Source organism: Platichthys flesus, chromosome 22 (assembly GCF_949316205.1).
Source record: "Platichthys flesus chromosome 22, fPlaFle2.1, whole genome shotgun sequence".
In the NCBI taxonomy this organism is placed as follows: Eukaryota; Metazoa; Chordata; class Actinopteri; order Pleuronectiformes; family Pleuronectidae; genus Platichthys; species Platichthys flesus.
In genome coordinates this window covers 6,168,235-6,183,671 of record NC_084966.1, presented here as the reverse complement: position 1 = coordinate 6,183,671, position 15,437 = coordinate 6,168,235, and the positions used below count along the sequence as shown (strand labels likewise).

The 15,437-nt window shown below is 46.1% G+C and overlaps 2 protein-coding genes across 3 annotated transcripts in view; one reads left to right on the top strand and one right to left on the bottom strand.

The window, feature by feature from the left end:
* The first annotated feature begins 85 nt into the window (after positions 1 to 85).
* LOC133933837 (kinesin heavy chain-like) lies at positions 86 to 13,600 on the top strand. Its single transcript, XM_062381076.1, has 26 exons — positions 86 to 674; positions 2,391 to 2,478; positions 2,984 to 3,057; positions 3,528 to 3,632; positions 3,804 to 3,852; positions 3,945 to 4,000; positions 4,146 to 4,233; positions 4,359 to 4,483; positions 4,580 to 4,684; positions 4,773 to 4,921; positions 6,425 to 6,573; positions 8,244 to 8,422; positions 8,534 to 8,602; positions 8,677 to 8,883; positions 9,495 to 9,638; positions 9,714 to 9,911; positions 10,001 to 10,118; positions 10,267 to 10,337; positions 10,573 to 10,670; positions 10,835 to 10,936; positions 11,019 to 11,079; positions 11,200 to 11,271; positions 11,356 to 11,460; positions 11,551 to 11,767; positions 11,885 to 11,991; positions 12,127 to 13,600. The coding sequence occupies exons 1-25, from the start codon at positions 549 to 551 to the stop codon at positions 11,965 to 11,967; spliced, it is 2,838 nt and encodes a 945-aa protein (XP_062237060.1). The 5' UTR covers positions 86 to 548; the 3' UTR covers positions 11,968 to 11,991; positions 12,127 to 13,600.
* Positions 13,601 to 13,637: 37 nt separating this feature from the next.
* LOC133933820 (plakophilin-4-like) overlaps positions 13,638 to 15,437 on the bottom strand; it is a 32,156-nt gene continuing 30,356 nt past the window's right edge. For both annotated transcript variants that reach the window (XM_062381053.1, XM_062381054.1), the window contains exon 21: positions 13,638 to 15,275. In XM_062381053.1, the coding sequence (XP_062237037.1) occupies positions 15,018 to 15,275 (258 nt within the window). In that variant the 3' untranslated portion in view covers positions 13,638 to 15,017. The remainder of the gene's footprint in view (positions 15,276 to 15,437) is intronic.

Genomic DNA, 15,437 nt, shown 5'->3' with positions numbered 1-15,437 from the left:
ACTAAAGCGCGTGCACACGAGCATCCCAGTGACTGTGCTGCTGATGCAGGGCACGGCAGCGCGCCGCGTCATCCTGCCGGGAGCGCGCCTCCGTTGCCAGTCCCGGACGATGCGGTTGTCTGTGCGCGTCCTCTCCGGTCTCTCCCCTTGCACACCCGGCACCGACCCCCGCGTTCACCTCCTCCGCCACAAACAGACACACGCCAGCCCGCTGCTCGCACGGCGTGTCGGTGTCACCCCTGCAGCCTGAGGCCTGTGCACCGACGCAGCGCTGCGGTGGATCTGGACATGGCGCAGCCGAGGGGTCCGGCTTGGATGAAGGACGCGTTGCGCAGTGGAGGTTTCTCAACTTAGGGCAAACAGAGAACCACGCGTTTGACCTCAGCTTCGTCTGCAAGTGATGCTCTGAGTCTCTGCTGCAGGGGAAACTGAACTCAGGACCCCGAGGCCCCCTTGGACCACTGCACATCGAATCCTCCACTGGTCTTCAGCCTCTCGTTGGTTCCTCGCATCACTCGGATAACGGGTCCGCAGCAGCAGCAGCAGCCATGGTGGATGTGGCAGAGTGCGGGGTGAGAGTGATGTGTCGCTTCAGGCCCCTGAACGAGGCCGAAATCAACAGGGGAGACAAATACATCCCCAAATTCAAAGAGGACGACACCGTGGTGATAACGGTGAGTCCGTCTGCTCCCTGTTGTTGTGATGGAGAGTGTTTGTGTGTGTGTGTGAGAGAGGTGCACAACACAAACACTGCAGTGTTTCAGAAGAAAGTATCCTGGAGCCCTGCAGACGGGCTGGAGATGCCAAGTGCGCAATAAGCATCCAATACTTTAGATGACACAAGATTCTGATGATGTTATTAAAATTATTTCATACAATATTGCAGAGATGTAGTGTTTGATGCAGGAGTATTATGCAGGATAGTGTCATCGAAAACTTTCATCTGCCCCTGTAGGCTTCTTCTTCTTAAAACAGCATTAGGACCCATTGGAAAATATGTTTCTAACAAGGCTCAGATAAATGATAGACAGCCTGTTATTTAAAATTAAAGATTAAATCAATATATATGATGCAAAAGGAATCAGACAATCTTCATTTCACGTGTTTCAAAGACGTTAAAGTGCTGAAACTGGCTCGGAGACAAACGGTAACAAAACCAAACCATGATAGGACTGTAATGTGTTTACGTGTCATCTAAATTAGAAACAGGCTTTTCTAGAAAATACTTCTTATCCATACCGGTTTGAAGATGCAGTTATATCACGGGGGGTTTACTTTACTTTGAATGACAATCACACAAACCTAAAGTATGAAGAGAACTAGAGAACAGCCTCTAATAGCAACTGTGTCCTTTAACCTGTCATATCAATATGTATCCGGAGAGACAGGAGTGTTTCCAGGCTCTTTGGGGGCCCCCAGGGCAAAAGGGATGTGGGGCCCCTACATCGTACCATACCAAACCAGTACCAATCAAATTAAGAAGCTCATTGACATGGGACCTTGTTTTCCTCATTACAGAATATAAGGGCGTTCTCACAAAATAGTTGTGGATGCAGTCACCTGCTTGGCCTACCCTGTCGTATCGCCCCCCCCCCCCCCGCCTGCAGAGGGACATGTTTGTATTCCTCCATCAAAAGCAGCTAAAGGGTTTAATCGTTTGGGGGGGGTCAAAGGTTGTGCTCACGCTGAGTCACCATCTTTAAAAAAGTGCTGATGCAGGAACTAAGGGAAGAAACGACACAAGCGCTACACTATATGTTCTTTAGGCCTCGTGTTTGTTTTGTACCCCTTGGAATTCCAGCTGGGTGGAGCTTACACTTCCAGCTGGATGGAGTGAGAACATTTCTCCTCTGAAATTCCTGCATTTGTATTTATCTGCACAAAATGCTGCATATATTTTAATCCACCCCTGTCCCTGTCCCTGTCCCACCATGACTAAGTGCGCGTCCCCACCTCGTGCCATCAATCAAACTGCACTCCAACACATTACCCAGGAGCTCTGACCCCCATGGCAATGGTTTCCCTGCTTCAGTTTTAGAGTCAGAATGATGCTGCTGCTGCTTCCAGGTGCTGACGGCTGCTTTTCACTGCGACGAGGCTTTTTAACCCCCCCCCCCCCCCCCCCCCCCCCCCCCAAGAGTAAGACTTCCTAGCTGGGCAAGGGCAGGAGGGGTGATGGATGATCACACTGAAGCATCCTGGAAGTTACTGGCGCGTTTCCAGCTCAGAAATCCTCATTTGATGCATCAGCGTGGCGGAAACAACAGTACCTTTGTGTTTTGGACCTGATGGATATTGACTGATCGTGACAGACTCACATCTAACAATTCTTTTTGTTTGTTGTCCTGTCCCTGTTGTTCCTGATGTGTCCTGTGCTGGTCTGACCACAGGCCAAGCCGTACGTGTTCGACCGCGTGCTGCCTCCGAACACGTCGCAGGGGCAAGTGTACGACCAGTGTGCCAAACAGATCGTGAAAGGTACGACATGATCTGATGAAGCCGCTGCTCTTATGTAACGTTAATCTATTTCTCTCTGCAGACAGGCTTAATCTGTCCTCCATCTTTTGTTTTTCATTCTCACTTTACATAATGGACACATTCAGCATACTTTTCACACAACTGTAGTCTACACACTGCAGAACTTCCCTGTTATCGTTACCTTTTGCTATCTTATTGAGCCTAGAATTGAATTTTCTTCTTGCTAATGTAGCCGATGTTTCAGTAAGAGAAATTGGAACTAGTAGTTTAACAAACTTGAATTGAGTAGGTAAATAGGGGAAAGTAAATAGCAATAACGATGTCTGTAATACTGAAAGTAATACAAAAATTGTTGTAGTAGTAACATTTGTATATTAATTTTGAATGTTCAGTTGCAAAACAAAAGGTTTACTTCTTCAGAAACCCACAGTACTGTGTGTTGTTGTAGTTGACTTTTAGGAATTACCATTTTCCATATTTAAAATTCAATTCAATATGGTTCCAGATGTGCTGGGCGGATACAACGGGACCATCTTCGCCTACGGGCAGACGTCGTCTGGGAAGACACACACGATGGAGGTGAGAGACTCACTCAGTCGGCTACACAACCACTGACACCAAAACACAGTGTGCGAAATATCTGGAGTCAGATCTTACAAGCAATCTGCCAATCGATCGGAGTCTGAGTCTTTGTGTGAAGACGGCCACTGACCTTTCATCATGAGCTCCCATCTCCAGTCGGGGGATTAGAGCACGGCAGTCATTGTGTAACAGACTTACTACACAACGCTAAATCCACTCAAGCTCTTACAGATGTTGAGGTTCGAGGAATGAGAAGCCAGAGAGCAGAGACCCACCCTGAGTCCAGGTTCAGAGGGTTCGCTTTGAAGGGACCTTCACAGATTTGATGGAGAAATAGCATAAACTTGACTCCAGCTAATTCCTTCAGTTCAAGCACTAATCCACCAAAGGCTGTTTTTAATTCTCCTGGCTTCTTAGCTTTTTGTAAATGTTTAATATTCTCGTACGATGTCCTCTGTTGTGTTCAGGGCAAACTGCACGACCCCCAGCTGATGGGAATCATCCCTCGCATCGCCCACGACATCTTCGACCACATCTACTCCATGGATGAGAACCTCGAGTTTCACATAAAGGTAAAGAAGACAAATAACTTGTGTTAGTGCACAAACCTTTAAAAAACAAATCAAACATGCAGCACCTGAAATATTGGTTCATAACTTGGTTCTTTTGGGTCTTGGACGTCCCAGATATAAGTCATTTTTTTATATGGAGAATTTGATTGCCTGTTCAATTTGTCTGTGCAGGTCTCTTATTTTGAAATCTACTTGGACAAGATTAGAGACCTGCTTGATGGTAAGTGTGCAACAATCAACACACATTCACTGTATTGTGTTGTTAGTTAGTTGCCATTTTGAAGAGACTTGTGATTTCTGCTTCTTTTTAAGTGTCGAAGACGAACCTCTCGGTGCATGAAGACAAGAACAGAGTGCCCTACGTCAAGGTCGGTGAACAGGACCTACAAAATTTGATTAATCATCCGAATATAATTTAATACTGTAATATCTGTATTAATTATATTCCATATAACGTGAAAACCTCAATTGAGTGTGAGGAAATCAATTTGAAAGATGATCTTTCTCCCTCAGGGTTGTACTGAACGTTTTGTGTCCAGTCCAGAGGAGGTGATGGATGTTATCGACGAGGGCAAAGACAATCGGCACGTGGCGGTGACCAGTACGTATCCAAGCACCCGTATTTCATCTTAATGTCTGTGTCGGTAAATGGAGATGTTGCTCTCTTGGTCCTTTCATTCATGGCTTCGAGGTTTTGCCACTTTAAAAGAACTCCTTGTTCTGCAGACATGAACGAGCACAGCTCCCGCAGCCACAGCATCTTCCTCATCAACATCAAGCAGGAGAACATCGAGACGGAGAAGAAGCTGTCGGGGAAGCTCTACCTGGTCGACCTGGCCGGCAGCGAGAAGGTCAAACCGGAAGACAAATGGAATTAAATGTTTGGTTTAAGGGGGTGTGTTGTGAATTGGCCAGTTGATAACGCTGCGAGGGGATTGTTTGAGCAGGTGAGTAAGACGGGAGCTGAGGGCGCGGTGCTGGACGAGGCCAAGAACATCAACAAGTCTCTGTCGGCGCTGGGGAACGTCATCTCCGCTCTGGCCGAGGGAACAGTTGAGTCCCATCGCAATTCTGTCTCTAGCTTCCCCGAGCGTCAGTGTGGCGTCGCCTCATCGTGACGGTTTCTTTGTGTCTCTCCAGAAAACCCACGTGCCGTACAGGGACAGCAAGATGACCCGGATCCTGCAGGACTCACTGGGAGGAAACTGCCGCACCACCATCATCATCTGCTGCTCGCCCTCCGTCTACAACGAGTCCGAGACCAAGTCCACGCTCATGTTCGGACAGAGGTACCGGTCACACCCTTCTTTCATCAACAGGAAGTAGGCAGGGTCCATACATGAGGGACAGTTTCTCACTGCCCCTCCCTCGGGTGCTTTTCAAATTAAAACAGTTTCTTCTTAAATATGTGACACTGATAATATTGGGGAGTTATTTGTATTATTGTTTTATACTCCCACTTTTCAAAAGTTATAGTTGCAAACCTTTTAGATTTAAAAAAACTCAATCTCAAATGAAGGTTTGACAGAGTCGAGTTCTTCTGTGGCTCTGAGCTTCATCCTGTCCTCGGAGGAAAACTCATCCTGCTCCTCTGAGGGGCAATTAATCCGTCCTCGTCACCAAAGAGTTTACTCCTCATAGAATTGAAAGATGAAATACAACAGAGTTTTGATTAGAACAATTCATCAATTGAATGTCTAACTCCTTATTTCCAGTCTAAATATAGAGAAAGCTGAAACCACCTCTGATTCTAATAGTCTCTGTTATTGTAAGCAAATTAAAAGTGAGACAAATTAGCCAATGGCCGACGTCAGTGCTGAACACCAGCAGCCAGATGGCTCCGAGTTTCAAACTGTGCATCCGGGTTTCTCACTATTTATAGATCGCTACGGTGAAACCCGCCACACCTTGTTTGTTTGTTGGTCTCTGTGGTGTTTGGCAAAATTGCATCGTTCCTGCTTCACACACAAACACTCAACAATTTAAGTTCACTGATTCAAATAGAAATGCTACGATGCAGCTTTTTAAAAACATCTTACGTCTTCGTCCTGCCTAATGAAACTCGGTGTTAAAACCAAACTGCTTTCACTCAGTGTCCGAGTTCAAAATGCTTATGTAATCGAGTGTTAGTGGCAGTGATGGGCTGATGGGCCAGTGCTGTGCAGCCATCTGCCCTCTGTGCCCAGGAAATGAGAGTTTCAGGCTCAAATGAGCCTCATCAGAGGGGGGGAGATGTGGAAAGGCTCCTCTGGCCATAACCACATGGCAGCCTCTCACAGTTTGCATCCTTTCAAATTGGACTATCTGCGGCAACAGCTCGCTGAGGATGTTTGAATCGTGTGCTAGTGTAGCAGTAAGAAGAAGTGAAAAGCAATTTGGCGTTCCAGTGGATTCTACTGACAAATGAAGCTCATAAGATGAATTCCATTTTAACATACTAAACTAGAATAGCCCTCAGTAGAGCCCATATCTCCACCAAGGCTCAAAACTCTTCTTAAATTCAATCAAGCTGCACAATTTGCTCATGTATCCTTTTTTTCATGAATTATTTACTGTGATTTACTGAGTTATTTCCTCATCAGTCCGAGTTTCATGGTAATCTGTAAAGTACTGTTTCCATATTCCTGCTTAAAAACAAGATGAGAGGCTCCAGAGTAATTCGGCCTCAGCTCCATGCTGGCAATAGGAAGTCACTTAACTCCATGTGCTAATGATAAAGGTAGAGATGGGGCAGACGTGAGCTTCAAAACAGTCTGTCAGCGTCCAAACCGACCTCACTCTGCTCCGTTTAGAGCCAAGACCATCAAGAACACGGTGTCGGTGAACCTGGAGCTGACGGCCGAGGAGTGGAAGAAGAAATACGAGAAGGAGAAGGACAAGAACAAGGGCCTGAAGAGCGTCATCCAGAGGCTGGAGGCCGAGCTCAACCGCTGGAGGAACGGTGAGGAAAGCACTTGTCTTCCAGAGGTTGTGAATCCTGGAGGTTTCTGGGATCCTGATTGAGATAGAGATGGACCGTAACGTACTCATCAAACCTTTCCCTGCTCCCTTGCTCCCTCCTGGCTGCAGCATAGGGCATAAACCCTGCCTCCTTCCTATTAGCAGATAGGACATGGCCCAACAATATGTCATATCCATTTTTTCTTAAAGACTGTTCCTGCCATTTTACTGCAGGTAGCTCCCATCACACCGATGTATGTTCCAGTGCTCATTGTTCTGCTCGATTGCCTTAACGCCTTAATATCTGGCAAGTGGGAGGAAGTTGTCCGTCTATGCTGATAGCAGATGAGGATAGAAATTCCTCATTGTACCTTAGATATGTTTAGATGTATAAACACAATCGCTCATCTTTGTACCATCTGTTTTCATTCTGTGTGTTTGATTCTGAGACTGCAGTGTCTGCTTCCCAGCCTCCCCTCCGCCTGTTCTCCATCCCTGTCGCATGGTAACCACTGAACCCCCTGCCTCCACCCACCCCTCCTCTCGACTCTCCCTCTTTCTCTCTCTGGTCATTGTTTTTTTCAATTCCCAAGTGGATGCTGATAACACTCCCCCACCTTAGCAACAAATCAGCCTACACTCTTTGCACACACACACACACACACACAAACATGCACACACACACACACGATGCCGATGCGGGGCTTGTGCCGTGTGACTCAGCTGCCGGCTCCGTGCCGAGCCTTTCACACGGAGCAGCACTTCACCTCCTCCTCCTCCGTCACCTCCTCTGCTGTTGGCTTTCGTCAGTGTTGAAGAAAAGCTCAATTAAGGAGTCAATAATTATTGAGACAGCAGCTATTTGTCTGCTGGGATCCCAGTGCTGCCAACCGGCTGTGGACACTCTTAGCTCAGGTTTACCTCATGCAATCACAAGATTTGACTGTTAATACATGCCTGTGCAGTATATTTGATTCAGCGTACTGCCAAGATATGTTGTCATTTTCATATTTAGGGATTAAATTAATATTATTCTGCCCAAAAACTAAATTATGATTTTAGAGGTGAAAAATATCATCTAAGTCTGTTGCCGGAACTATCGTCCAAGCAGAAGCCACAGTATTTTGGGCACTAGTCCATAAAATGTGCAGATTTTCAATTCTGCTGAGAATTAATCTGAAGATTGATGTATCCTATTGCGCCACCTACAGGCAACCAAAGTCCCATCAGCCTAAACGCCAGGGGTTTGGGTTGATAGGAAAAAGTGCTGCACACTTGGATTAGGGTTAGACTCCCACCTGGTTTCACTGTTCACATGAAATATTGACGAGCTACAGCCTCCCTTGAAATGTTGCATCGTTGATTTTTGGCAAGTTTTAGTAACAGTCCAACGCAGACCAGCCTCTGATCGTCCTCCAGAGGGGATGTGGGAGGGGGATGTTTTCAAAGCTCCTTCCAGCTTAGCCTGATCAAAGCAGCTGAAAGAGACGTTTTCCCACTAATGACATTTTGTCTTATTAAAGTTTCAAGCATCTCCATTTTGGCTTTTATTTTTCTTGTTTAACAAATCTGCTGGAATAAATCCCTATAAAATCAGGCTTATATAACAAGCAGCTGAGCATGTTTATTAGATTATTAGTGAATGATCTAACGCACGAGTGCACCTTACAGGGGAGAACGTCCCGGAGGAGGAGCAGCTGAGCTCCAAAGATCAGAAGAGCATCGAGTGCGACAACACCCCCGTCATCGACAACCTGCCGCCGGCCGGAGGAGGCGTCGCCGTCTGTGGCGAGGAGCACGGCAAGTTCGAGGAGGACATCACCAACCTGTACAAGCAGCTGGACGACAAGGTGAGGGAGAGGAAGAGGCCGACGTGGCTCCTCCACACAAAGTGCCTGGTGTCTCTCACCATCAAACATGGAGGAGAAAATGATTTAATCTTGCAAAAATTCCTTCTGCAGGATGATGAGATCAACCAACACAGTCAGCTGGCTGAGAAGCTCAAGGAGCAGATGCTGGATCAGGAAGAGGTGGGTTAAATACGTCCATCTGTATCTGTATCCCCCCCCCCCCTTGTATTTACCGACACCCTACATCCTCCCAGCTGCTGGCGTCGACGCGGCGAGACTACGAGAAGATCCAGGAGGAGATGTGCCGGCTGCAGGCGGAGAACGAGCTGGCTAAAGAGGAGGTGAAGGAGGTGCTGCAGGCCCTGGAGGAGCTGGCCGTCAACTACGACCAGAAGAGCCAGGAGGTGGAGGAGCGGGATCAGATCAACATGCTGCTGGCTGAGGAGCTGCAGCAGAAGACGGTGAGTTGTACATATTTATAAGTGTTTAATCTGATCTTGATAAGATGGTGCAACAAGTAGGAGCACACTTCTTTCACATGGTCAGACGTGGCTGGAACAACTCTCTCTCTCTCCAATCTTAAGTCTTCACTAATTACACAATAACTTTTAATGTGATAATTATTACTTTAATTCCAGATTTATAATATCTCACTTAAATAGTACGTGTTGTGAACTAGTGTTTAAAGCATGTTTCTTTAAAGATGTAGTTTGATTTGTATGATGGGACAGATTATAAATAATTATTTTTACAAGCAAATTTATATCTAGAATCTTTGCAAAACTGGAAGACAAACCCCCCTTTGTTGTAAATGTCAAATCAATGGGTTTATTTAAACTTGTTGACATTATAATCAAACAAATATGTAAATAATCTCTTTTCATTTTCAATTTTATTATCAGTGCTCAAAATCCAAAACTTGATCTTATTCATTAGTGAAATTTCGTACGACGCATACATGTACATGAACAGCTCGTGTGTGTGTGTGTATGTGTGTGTGTTCTTGTGTGTGTGTGTGTGTGTGTGTGTGTGTGTGTGTGTGTGTGTGTTTGTGTGTGTGTGTGTTTATCAGGCGCTGCTGTCGGCGGTGCAGAGGGAGCTGGGTCAGCTGCAGGAGCTGAACGGGCTTCAGAGGAAGAGAGCCGCCGAGGTCCTCAACCTGCTGGTGCGGGACCTCAGTGACATCGGCGCCATCATTGGCACCAGCGACGCCAAGGTAAGCACACACAACCAGTATAAACACACATACTCTCATCGTTCCCCCAGTCTGACCCCTGTGTCCCCCCCCCAGTCCTCAGAGACGAACGGGAACGGCTCGGCGGTGGAGGAGGAGTTCACGGTCGCTCGCCTGTACATCAGCAAGATGAAGTCCGAGGTCAAGTCGCTGGTCAACCGCAGCAAACAGCTGGAGAGCGCTCAGGCCGACGCCCACCGCAAGATCCAGGCCAATGAAAAGGAGCTGTCATCCTGTCAGCTGCTCATCTCCCAGGTAACCTCACTGCTATCCGGGGGTCATTTTTACCCATAAATGTTTAACAATATGAATTATGACCATCCATGGTTTCACATTGTGTCCAGCACCAGGCCAAGATCCGCTCTCTGACTGACTACATGCAGAACATGGAGCAGAAGAAGAGGCAGCTGGAGGAGAGTCAGGATGCTCTGACTGAGGAGCTGACCAAACTGCAGGCCCAGGGTCAGCGCACGACAAATCCTTTTCATTCAAGCTAATGAGTGTTTTTCAAATATGTATTTAACTTGCATCATTTCACATCGTCCGTCAGGTAAAGCCACATCATCTAGGACGAATGCTGAAGTAATTTGTCTTCTCCATTGTTCCTCAGAGAAAAGACACGAGACGACGGGGCTGGAGAAGGAGGACATCGGCCGCCTGGACGGAGGCGAGGACATCAAGGTGAACTGCTGCAGTCAAATTACGTTATTTCAGTTCAGAGCCAGCCCCAGAAATGATACATCACGAGCTGAAGCTATTGTGATATGTCCTACTGTGACATTAGGGTTGTAACCTAGCAGGGCCCCTCAATACACATTTATAAAGTAGCATTTTATTACAGTAATTAAGACGATGATTCAAACTAATATATAAACACTAAACGTCTCTAATGTGTCCTTTTGTCTCCGTCCTCCAGAAGACACTTGAGGAGCAGCTGGAGAACCACAGGGAGGCTCATCAGAAGCTGCTCAGCCGCCTCCGAGACAAACAGATGATGCTGGATGAACTGACCGAGTAGGGAATCAATACACACACGCACACAATCACACTAAACTGTTGAGAGCAGCACTTACAACACTTGAGATACTAGAGTAATCACTAGTTTTGGTTTTTAGTTTGAGGTCAAAAGGAGGTAAGGACAACAGCATTTGATTTACTGGGATTTCGCTTTCCCCCAGTCTGAACCAGGGTCTTTTACTGGAGCAGGAGAGACTCATGTCAGACTATGAGAAGGTGAAGGCTGAAGAGCAGGAGAAGGACGCCAAGCTGCAGAAACTCATGTAAGTCCCAGTTTACCCATGCAAATCATTGAAGGGGGTGCAGAGGTTATAGCGTGTGTGTGTGTGTGTGGTTTCTGTCCAGTCTGCTGAATGAACAGAGGGAACAGGCCAAAGAGGACTTGAAGGGGCTGGAGGAGACTGTGGTGAGTCTGAAAGCTTTGGTTGCCAGTTCAATTCCCGACCCAAGAATAGCTGCACAGTAACGTAGGTTCGATCCCGGCTAAGGAAGTGAAATGTGGCTTTTTTTCTATATACTCACGCAGGCCAAGGAGTTGCAGAGTCTCCACAACCTCCGCAAAATGTTCATCCAGGACCTCACCACCCGGGTCAAGAAGGTACTTCACCATCCTCTGCTGGTCAGTGTCGTTTCCTGTCCAAATGCCAGTTCAACATTTAAACCTCTGTTCTTTTCTTTTTAGAGTGCGGAGCTGGATTGTGAGGAGGGACTCGGCAACGGGGCCCAGAAACAGAAGATCTCCTTCCTGGAGAACAACTTGGAGCAGCTCACCAAGGTTCACAAGCAGGTGATAGACATTTTAAATAAAGAGGATCGTAGTCTTTTAAGTACTTTATGCCTTGCAAGGAAGGTCACAGTTCTATCTATCCATCACCAGCTGGTCAGAGACAACGCCGACCTTCGCTGTGAACTGCCCAAGCTGGAGAAGCGTCTCCGGGCCACAGCCGAGCGAGTCAAGGCCCTGGAGAATGCGCTGAAGGACGCCAAGGAGAACGCCATGAGGGACCGCAAGCGCTACCAGCAGGAGGTGGACCGCATCAAAGAGGCTGTGCGCTCCAAGAACATGGCCAGGAGGGGCTACTCTGCGCAGATCGGTGAGAAAGAACAATGTGGATGTATCTCAGGGTTTACTCTCAGCCCCGCAAACAAAGATAAGTTAGGAGACACAACTATTCTTTAATGTGAATGCTCATTTTCTTTTTGTGTTTCAGCAAAGCCCATCCGTCCAGGCCACCATCCACTGTCATCCCCCATCAGCAGCTGCATCAAGACCGGAGGCATCTACACCCACTAAAACCACAACAGCAAGTCTAACCTTGTGAGTACGCTTTGTCGTTTTTAAATGTCGTTAAAAACCTTTTGTTACATAAAGCAAATAATAAATAATCATGATATGTAACAGCAGACTGTCGGTTTTGCATCTTTCTAATGTTATCTTGGTTCCCTCCTGCAGACGGACCACAGACGACTCCACGCATGCCTGACCAGTCCACCTGGAGCCACAAGCCCCGCCCCTTACAGTCCGAGCACCAGCGGGAGATCATCACAACAGTTTGTCGTTTGAACAACACACCGATTTCGTTTGCTCAGCGTAAATAGCAGAGGCCTCATGTCTAACTTTACGCAACAGATCAAAGTTTAGCAGACGACTTGTTGCATCTCTTTGTTTTTCACTTATGACTGAAACAGACCAACCTCTAGATTGTTAGTATAATCCTAAACCAGCATTCATTCATTTAAAAAGACTACTTTTGGGAAATATGCTTATTTGCTTTCTTAAAAAGATGGGGGGGTGGTCTTTGAGAGTTTGTTAAGTTAAGGCGGAAATGAAATTCACCTACTTTATGCAGTTATTGACGCGCAGCTCGTAATGTGTTGTCCCCCCCCTCAAAATACTTTCTGTACAAATATCTTGAGCTGTGTCCTTTTTGACAATCATCCACTCAACCCGCCATCGAGCTTTAGAACGTATTTTCATAATCTGTGCTGTTTGTATAAAATCCGATGTCCCTCGAATATTGCTGAAGTTGGACCTTCCCATCCCTGAAGTCACACATCTAATCATGTATTAAGAAAGTGTAAAGATTGAGTTATACGGATTTGTTTTGTCATTTTATCGTCTATTTGCGTTCCAGGATTTTTAAGTTTTAAAATTGTTGCCTGCTTGTATTGTTCTGTAGCCCTGCAGGGACACTGACCAGCCAATCAGATGTTCCTCGGACTTGGACATTAGGAGAAGGCCTTTTTAAATGTAACTATACTGGAAAGTTCCTGATCATCAAGTCAGAGGACCTAAACCCCTAAGTCAGATAAAAAAAGCAAAAGCAGACAAACTAAAGGCCCCCTTTATCTTGAAATTCCTGCCCTCTGATTGGCTGAAAAGTCTGTTTTTACACTCTGCCACACATTGTGCCTTTGGAAACACCTGGACCACCAGACTTCAGAATCAACCATGTTAAATATACTTGCATATAAATGCCCCCGCACCTTCCTCAAAGCAAAAGATTGTTCTCAACGAGAGCCCTTCCCCCTCTAGTCAGAGTTTTGTTTGTGCTTCCGGCTAAGCATGTTTTTTGAATGTACATTAGCACCGGACGGCTCTTAAGGCGAAACAGAGTTTAATTGCTTTCCAACAACGTCACGACTCAGAGCCAGATTATCTCCCTCCTCATTGGATGTCTAATCAGTGGAGGTTGGTTGTGGGGACAGATGCGTTCTTCCTGAACAAGTGAATGTTACTGCATGGAGTAGAGCTCGTGATGAAAGGCATGCTCAGGGAGGGTGAACTGTGTTTACCTCATCGTGATGTACATTTTGAGTTTGCAAATTGTTTTTGTTTTCAGTTCCCTTCGTTTCCTTTGGCTGTGGCATCATATCTGAATATACCTACAACAGATGATAATAAAGATGTATCTATTTAACTTTCATTTTTTTGTCTTTTTTAAAATGAGATTTCAGATGTCGTCATGATATAATCTTTAATCCCTATACACACATCTCCCTCTGTAACATTGCACATCATCGTCATCTTCAGTTTTTGGACAGAACACACAGGTGGGGTATTTTGGTCGGGTCACGAGTAAATTAATAAAAAGAATCGATAAATAATAGAAAAACTCTTCTCCACACTATCACATATAAAGTTCTACATATTCAATACAACAATGTAACAGGACGGTTAGACCATTGTATCTGTACAAATTGATTTTCACATGTTCTTGTCACATAGTTCACGTACTTTATGATATACTGCACTTGTTGGCCAACAATACAGAAGAGTGGTGGGTTACAGGGCATAACCACGGTTCTCTGAGTCTTGAAGGGTTCCCCGAGAGTGAGGACACTTATCATTAACGAGTTTCTCTTCTCCAAACCCGGGTCGAATAATATTTAAAAGTCATTTGTAGAGTTAAGAATTTCCTCCTGTGTTCTTAATTACTGGTAATTATTATTTGGCCCAGGTGTCACATTTTTTTTAACAGAAGTTGTCCAAGCTGAGGAGCTGGGATAACTTCTTGTTTCGCTTGCATTCAACGTGATGCTGGCGGACGATGTTTATGTTATAGAGCCAACGCACTGCACACTTTTACTGCAGAGAAAAACAAAACCGGTTGACGGTAACAAACACTCTGGTGAACAACATGGTCAGGGCCGGGTTTTCTCCAAAAGCATCTTTTGACTACGTCCGTCTCCGCGTCGCAAAATCCACAATGATGCAGATAAAAGCTCAACATGTTTAATTTTATGAAACCCTGTCCACCCAATGTCAAAAATATGTTTGGAGATTTAGTTTTAATTCAAAGGGCAACTGCACTTACTTCAGTTCCTCACCTCTCTTTTGAAAAAATTCACTCATGTGTTCCCACGTTGGAAACCTCTGAGGGCTCGTTCACAGCTGAGTGTCAGTGAGGGTCCCCCCCCCCCCCTGGTGGTCATGTGACAGGCGTCAGAGTGACGTGGGAGGAGTTCTGAACGACCTGCACTCAACAGGAGGCGCTCTGCAACACCACTACCATGGGCAACAATCTGATCTTCAATTTAGTCAAAAATGGCTGATTGGTTAAATAAACTTTAAATATTTGTTAAGTTTTATCATCTAATCTATCAAAAATAAATTGACAGTTTGAATTTATCTGCATGATTGCACACATGTTGCAACTTAATCAAAAGCTGCACATGGCAAACACCGCCCTGGTCAGTCAGTACAGTTGCAACACAGTTGCACACATGCATCCTCCACCTTTCATTCAGCACCACTGCACCCCCCCCCCACCCACCCCCCTCCACACACACACAAACACCCACAAGAACAGACGACAAAGCTGGATGTACGCGCTCGTGTATCTACACCCAGGAGTCAGGGGAGCCCGTGAACTTGTTGGCCTTGTTCGAAGGCCTCCGCGTGGTGGAGTAGAAGTCCACGTAGTTGGTGTTGGCTTTGAACCGGAGGGACTGGCTGGCGTAGCCGTCGGGGGAGGACGGGGTCAGGTGGACCGGCTCGTCCTCGTACTGCTCCTCCCCGAAGCCTTGCGGGGACGACAGGTACATTCTGTAGCTGTTGTAGTTCTTCCTGTCGGGCTCGTCGTAGAATGGCTCTGGGTGCTGGGACCGGAACAAAGAGGGGATTTATTGAGCAGGGAATAATGACTGTGTCACTGCACATGCTGTCGGTTAAGAAGCTAGAGCCACGTTTGCATAAAATGTGACTTAAAACTAATGATCAAACGACAACCAACGAAAATGTGGCTATATTTATGGAGAAAG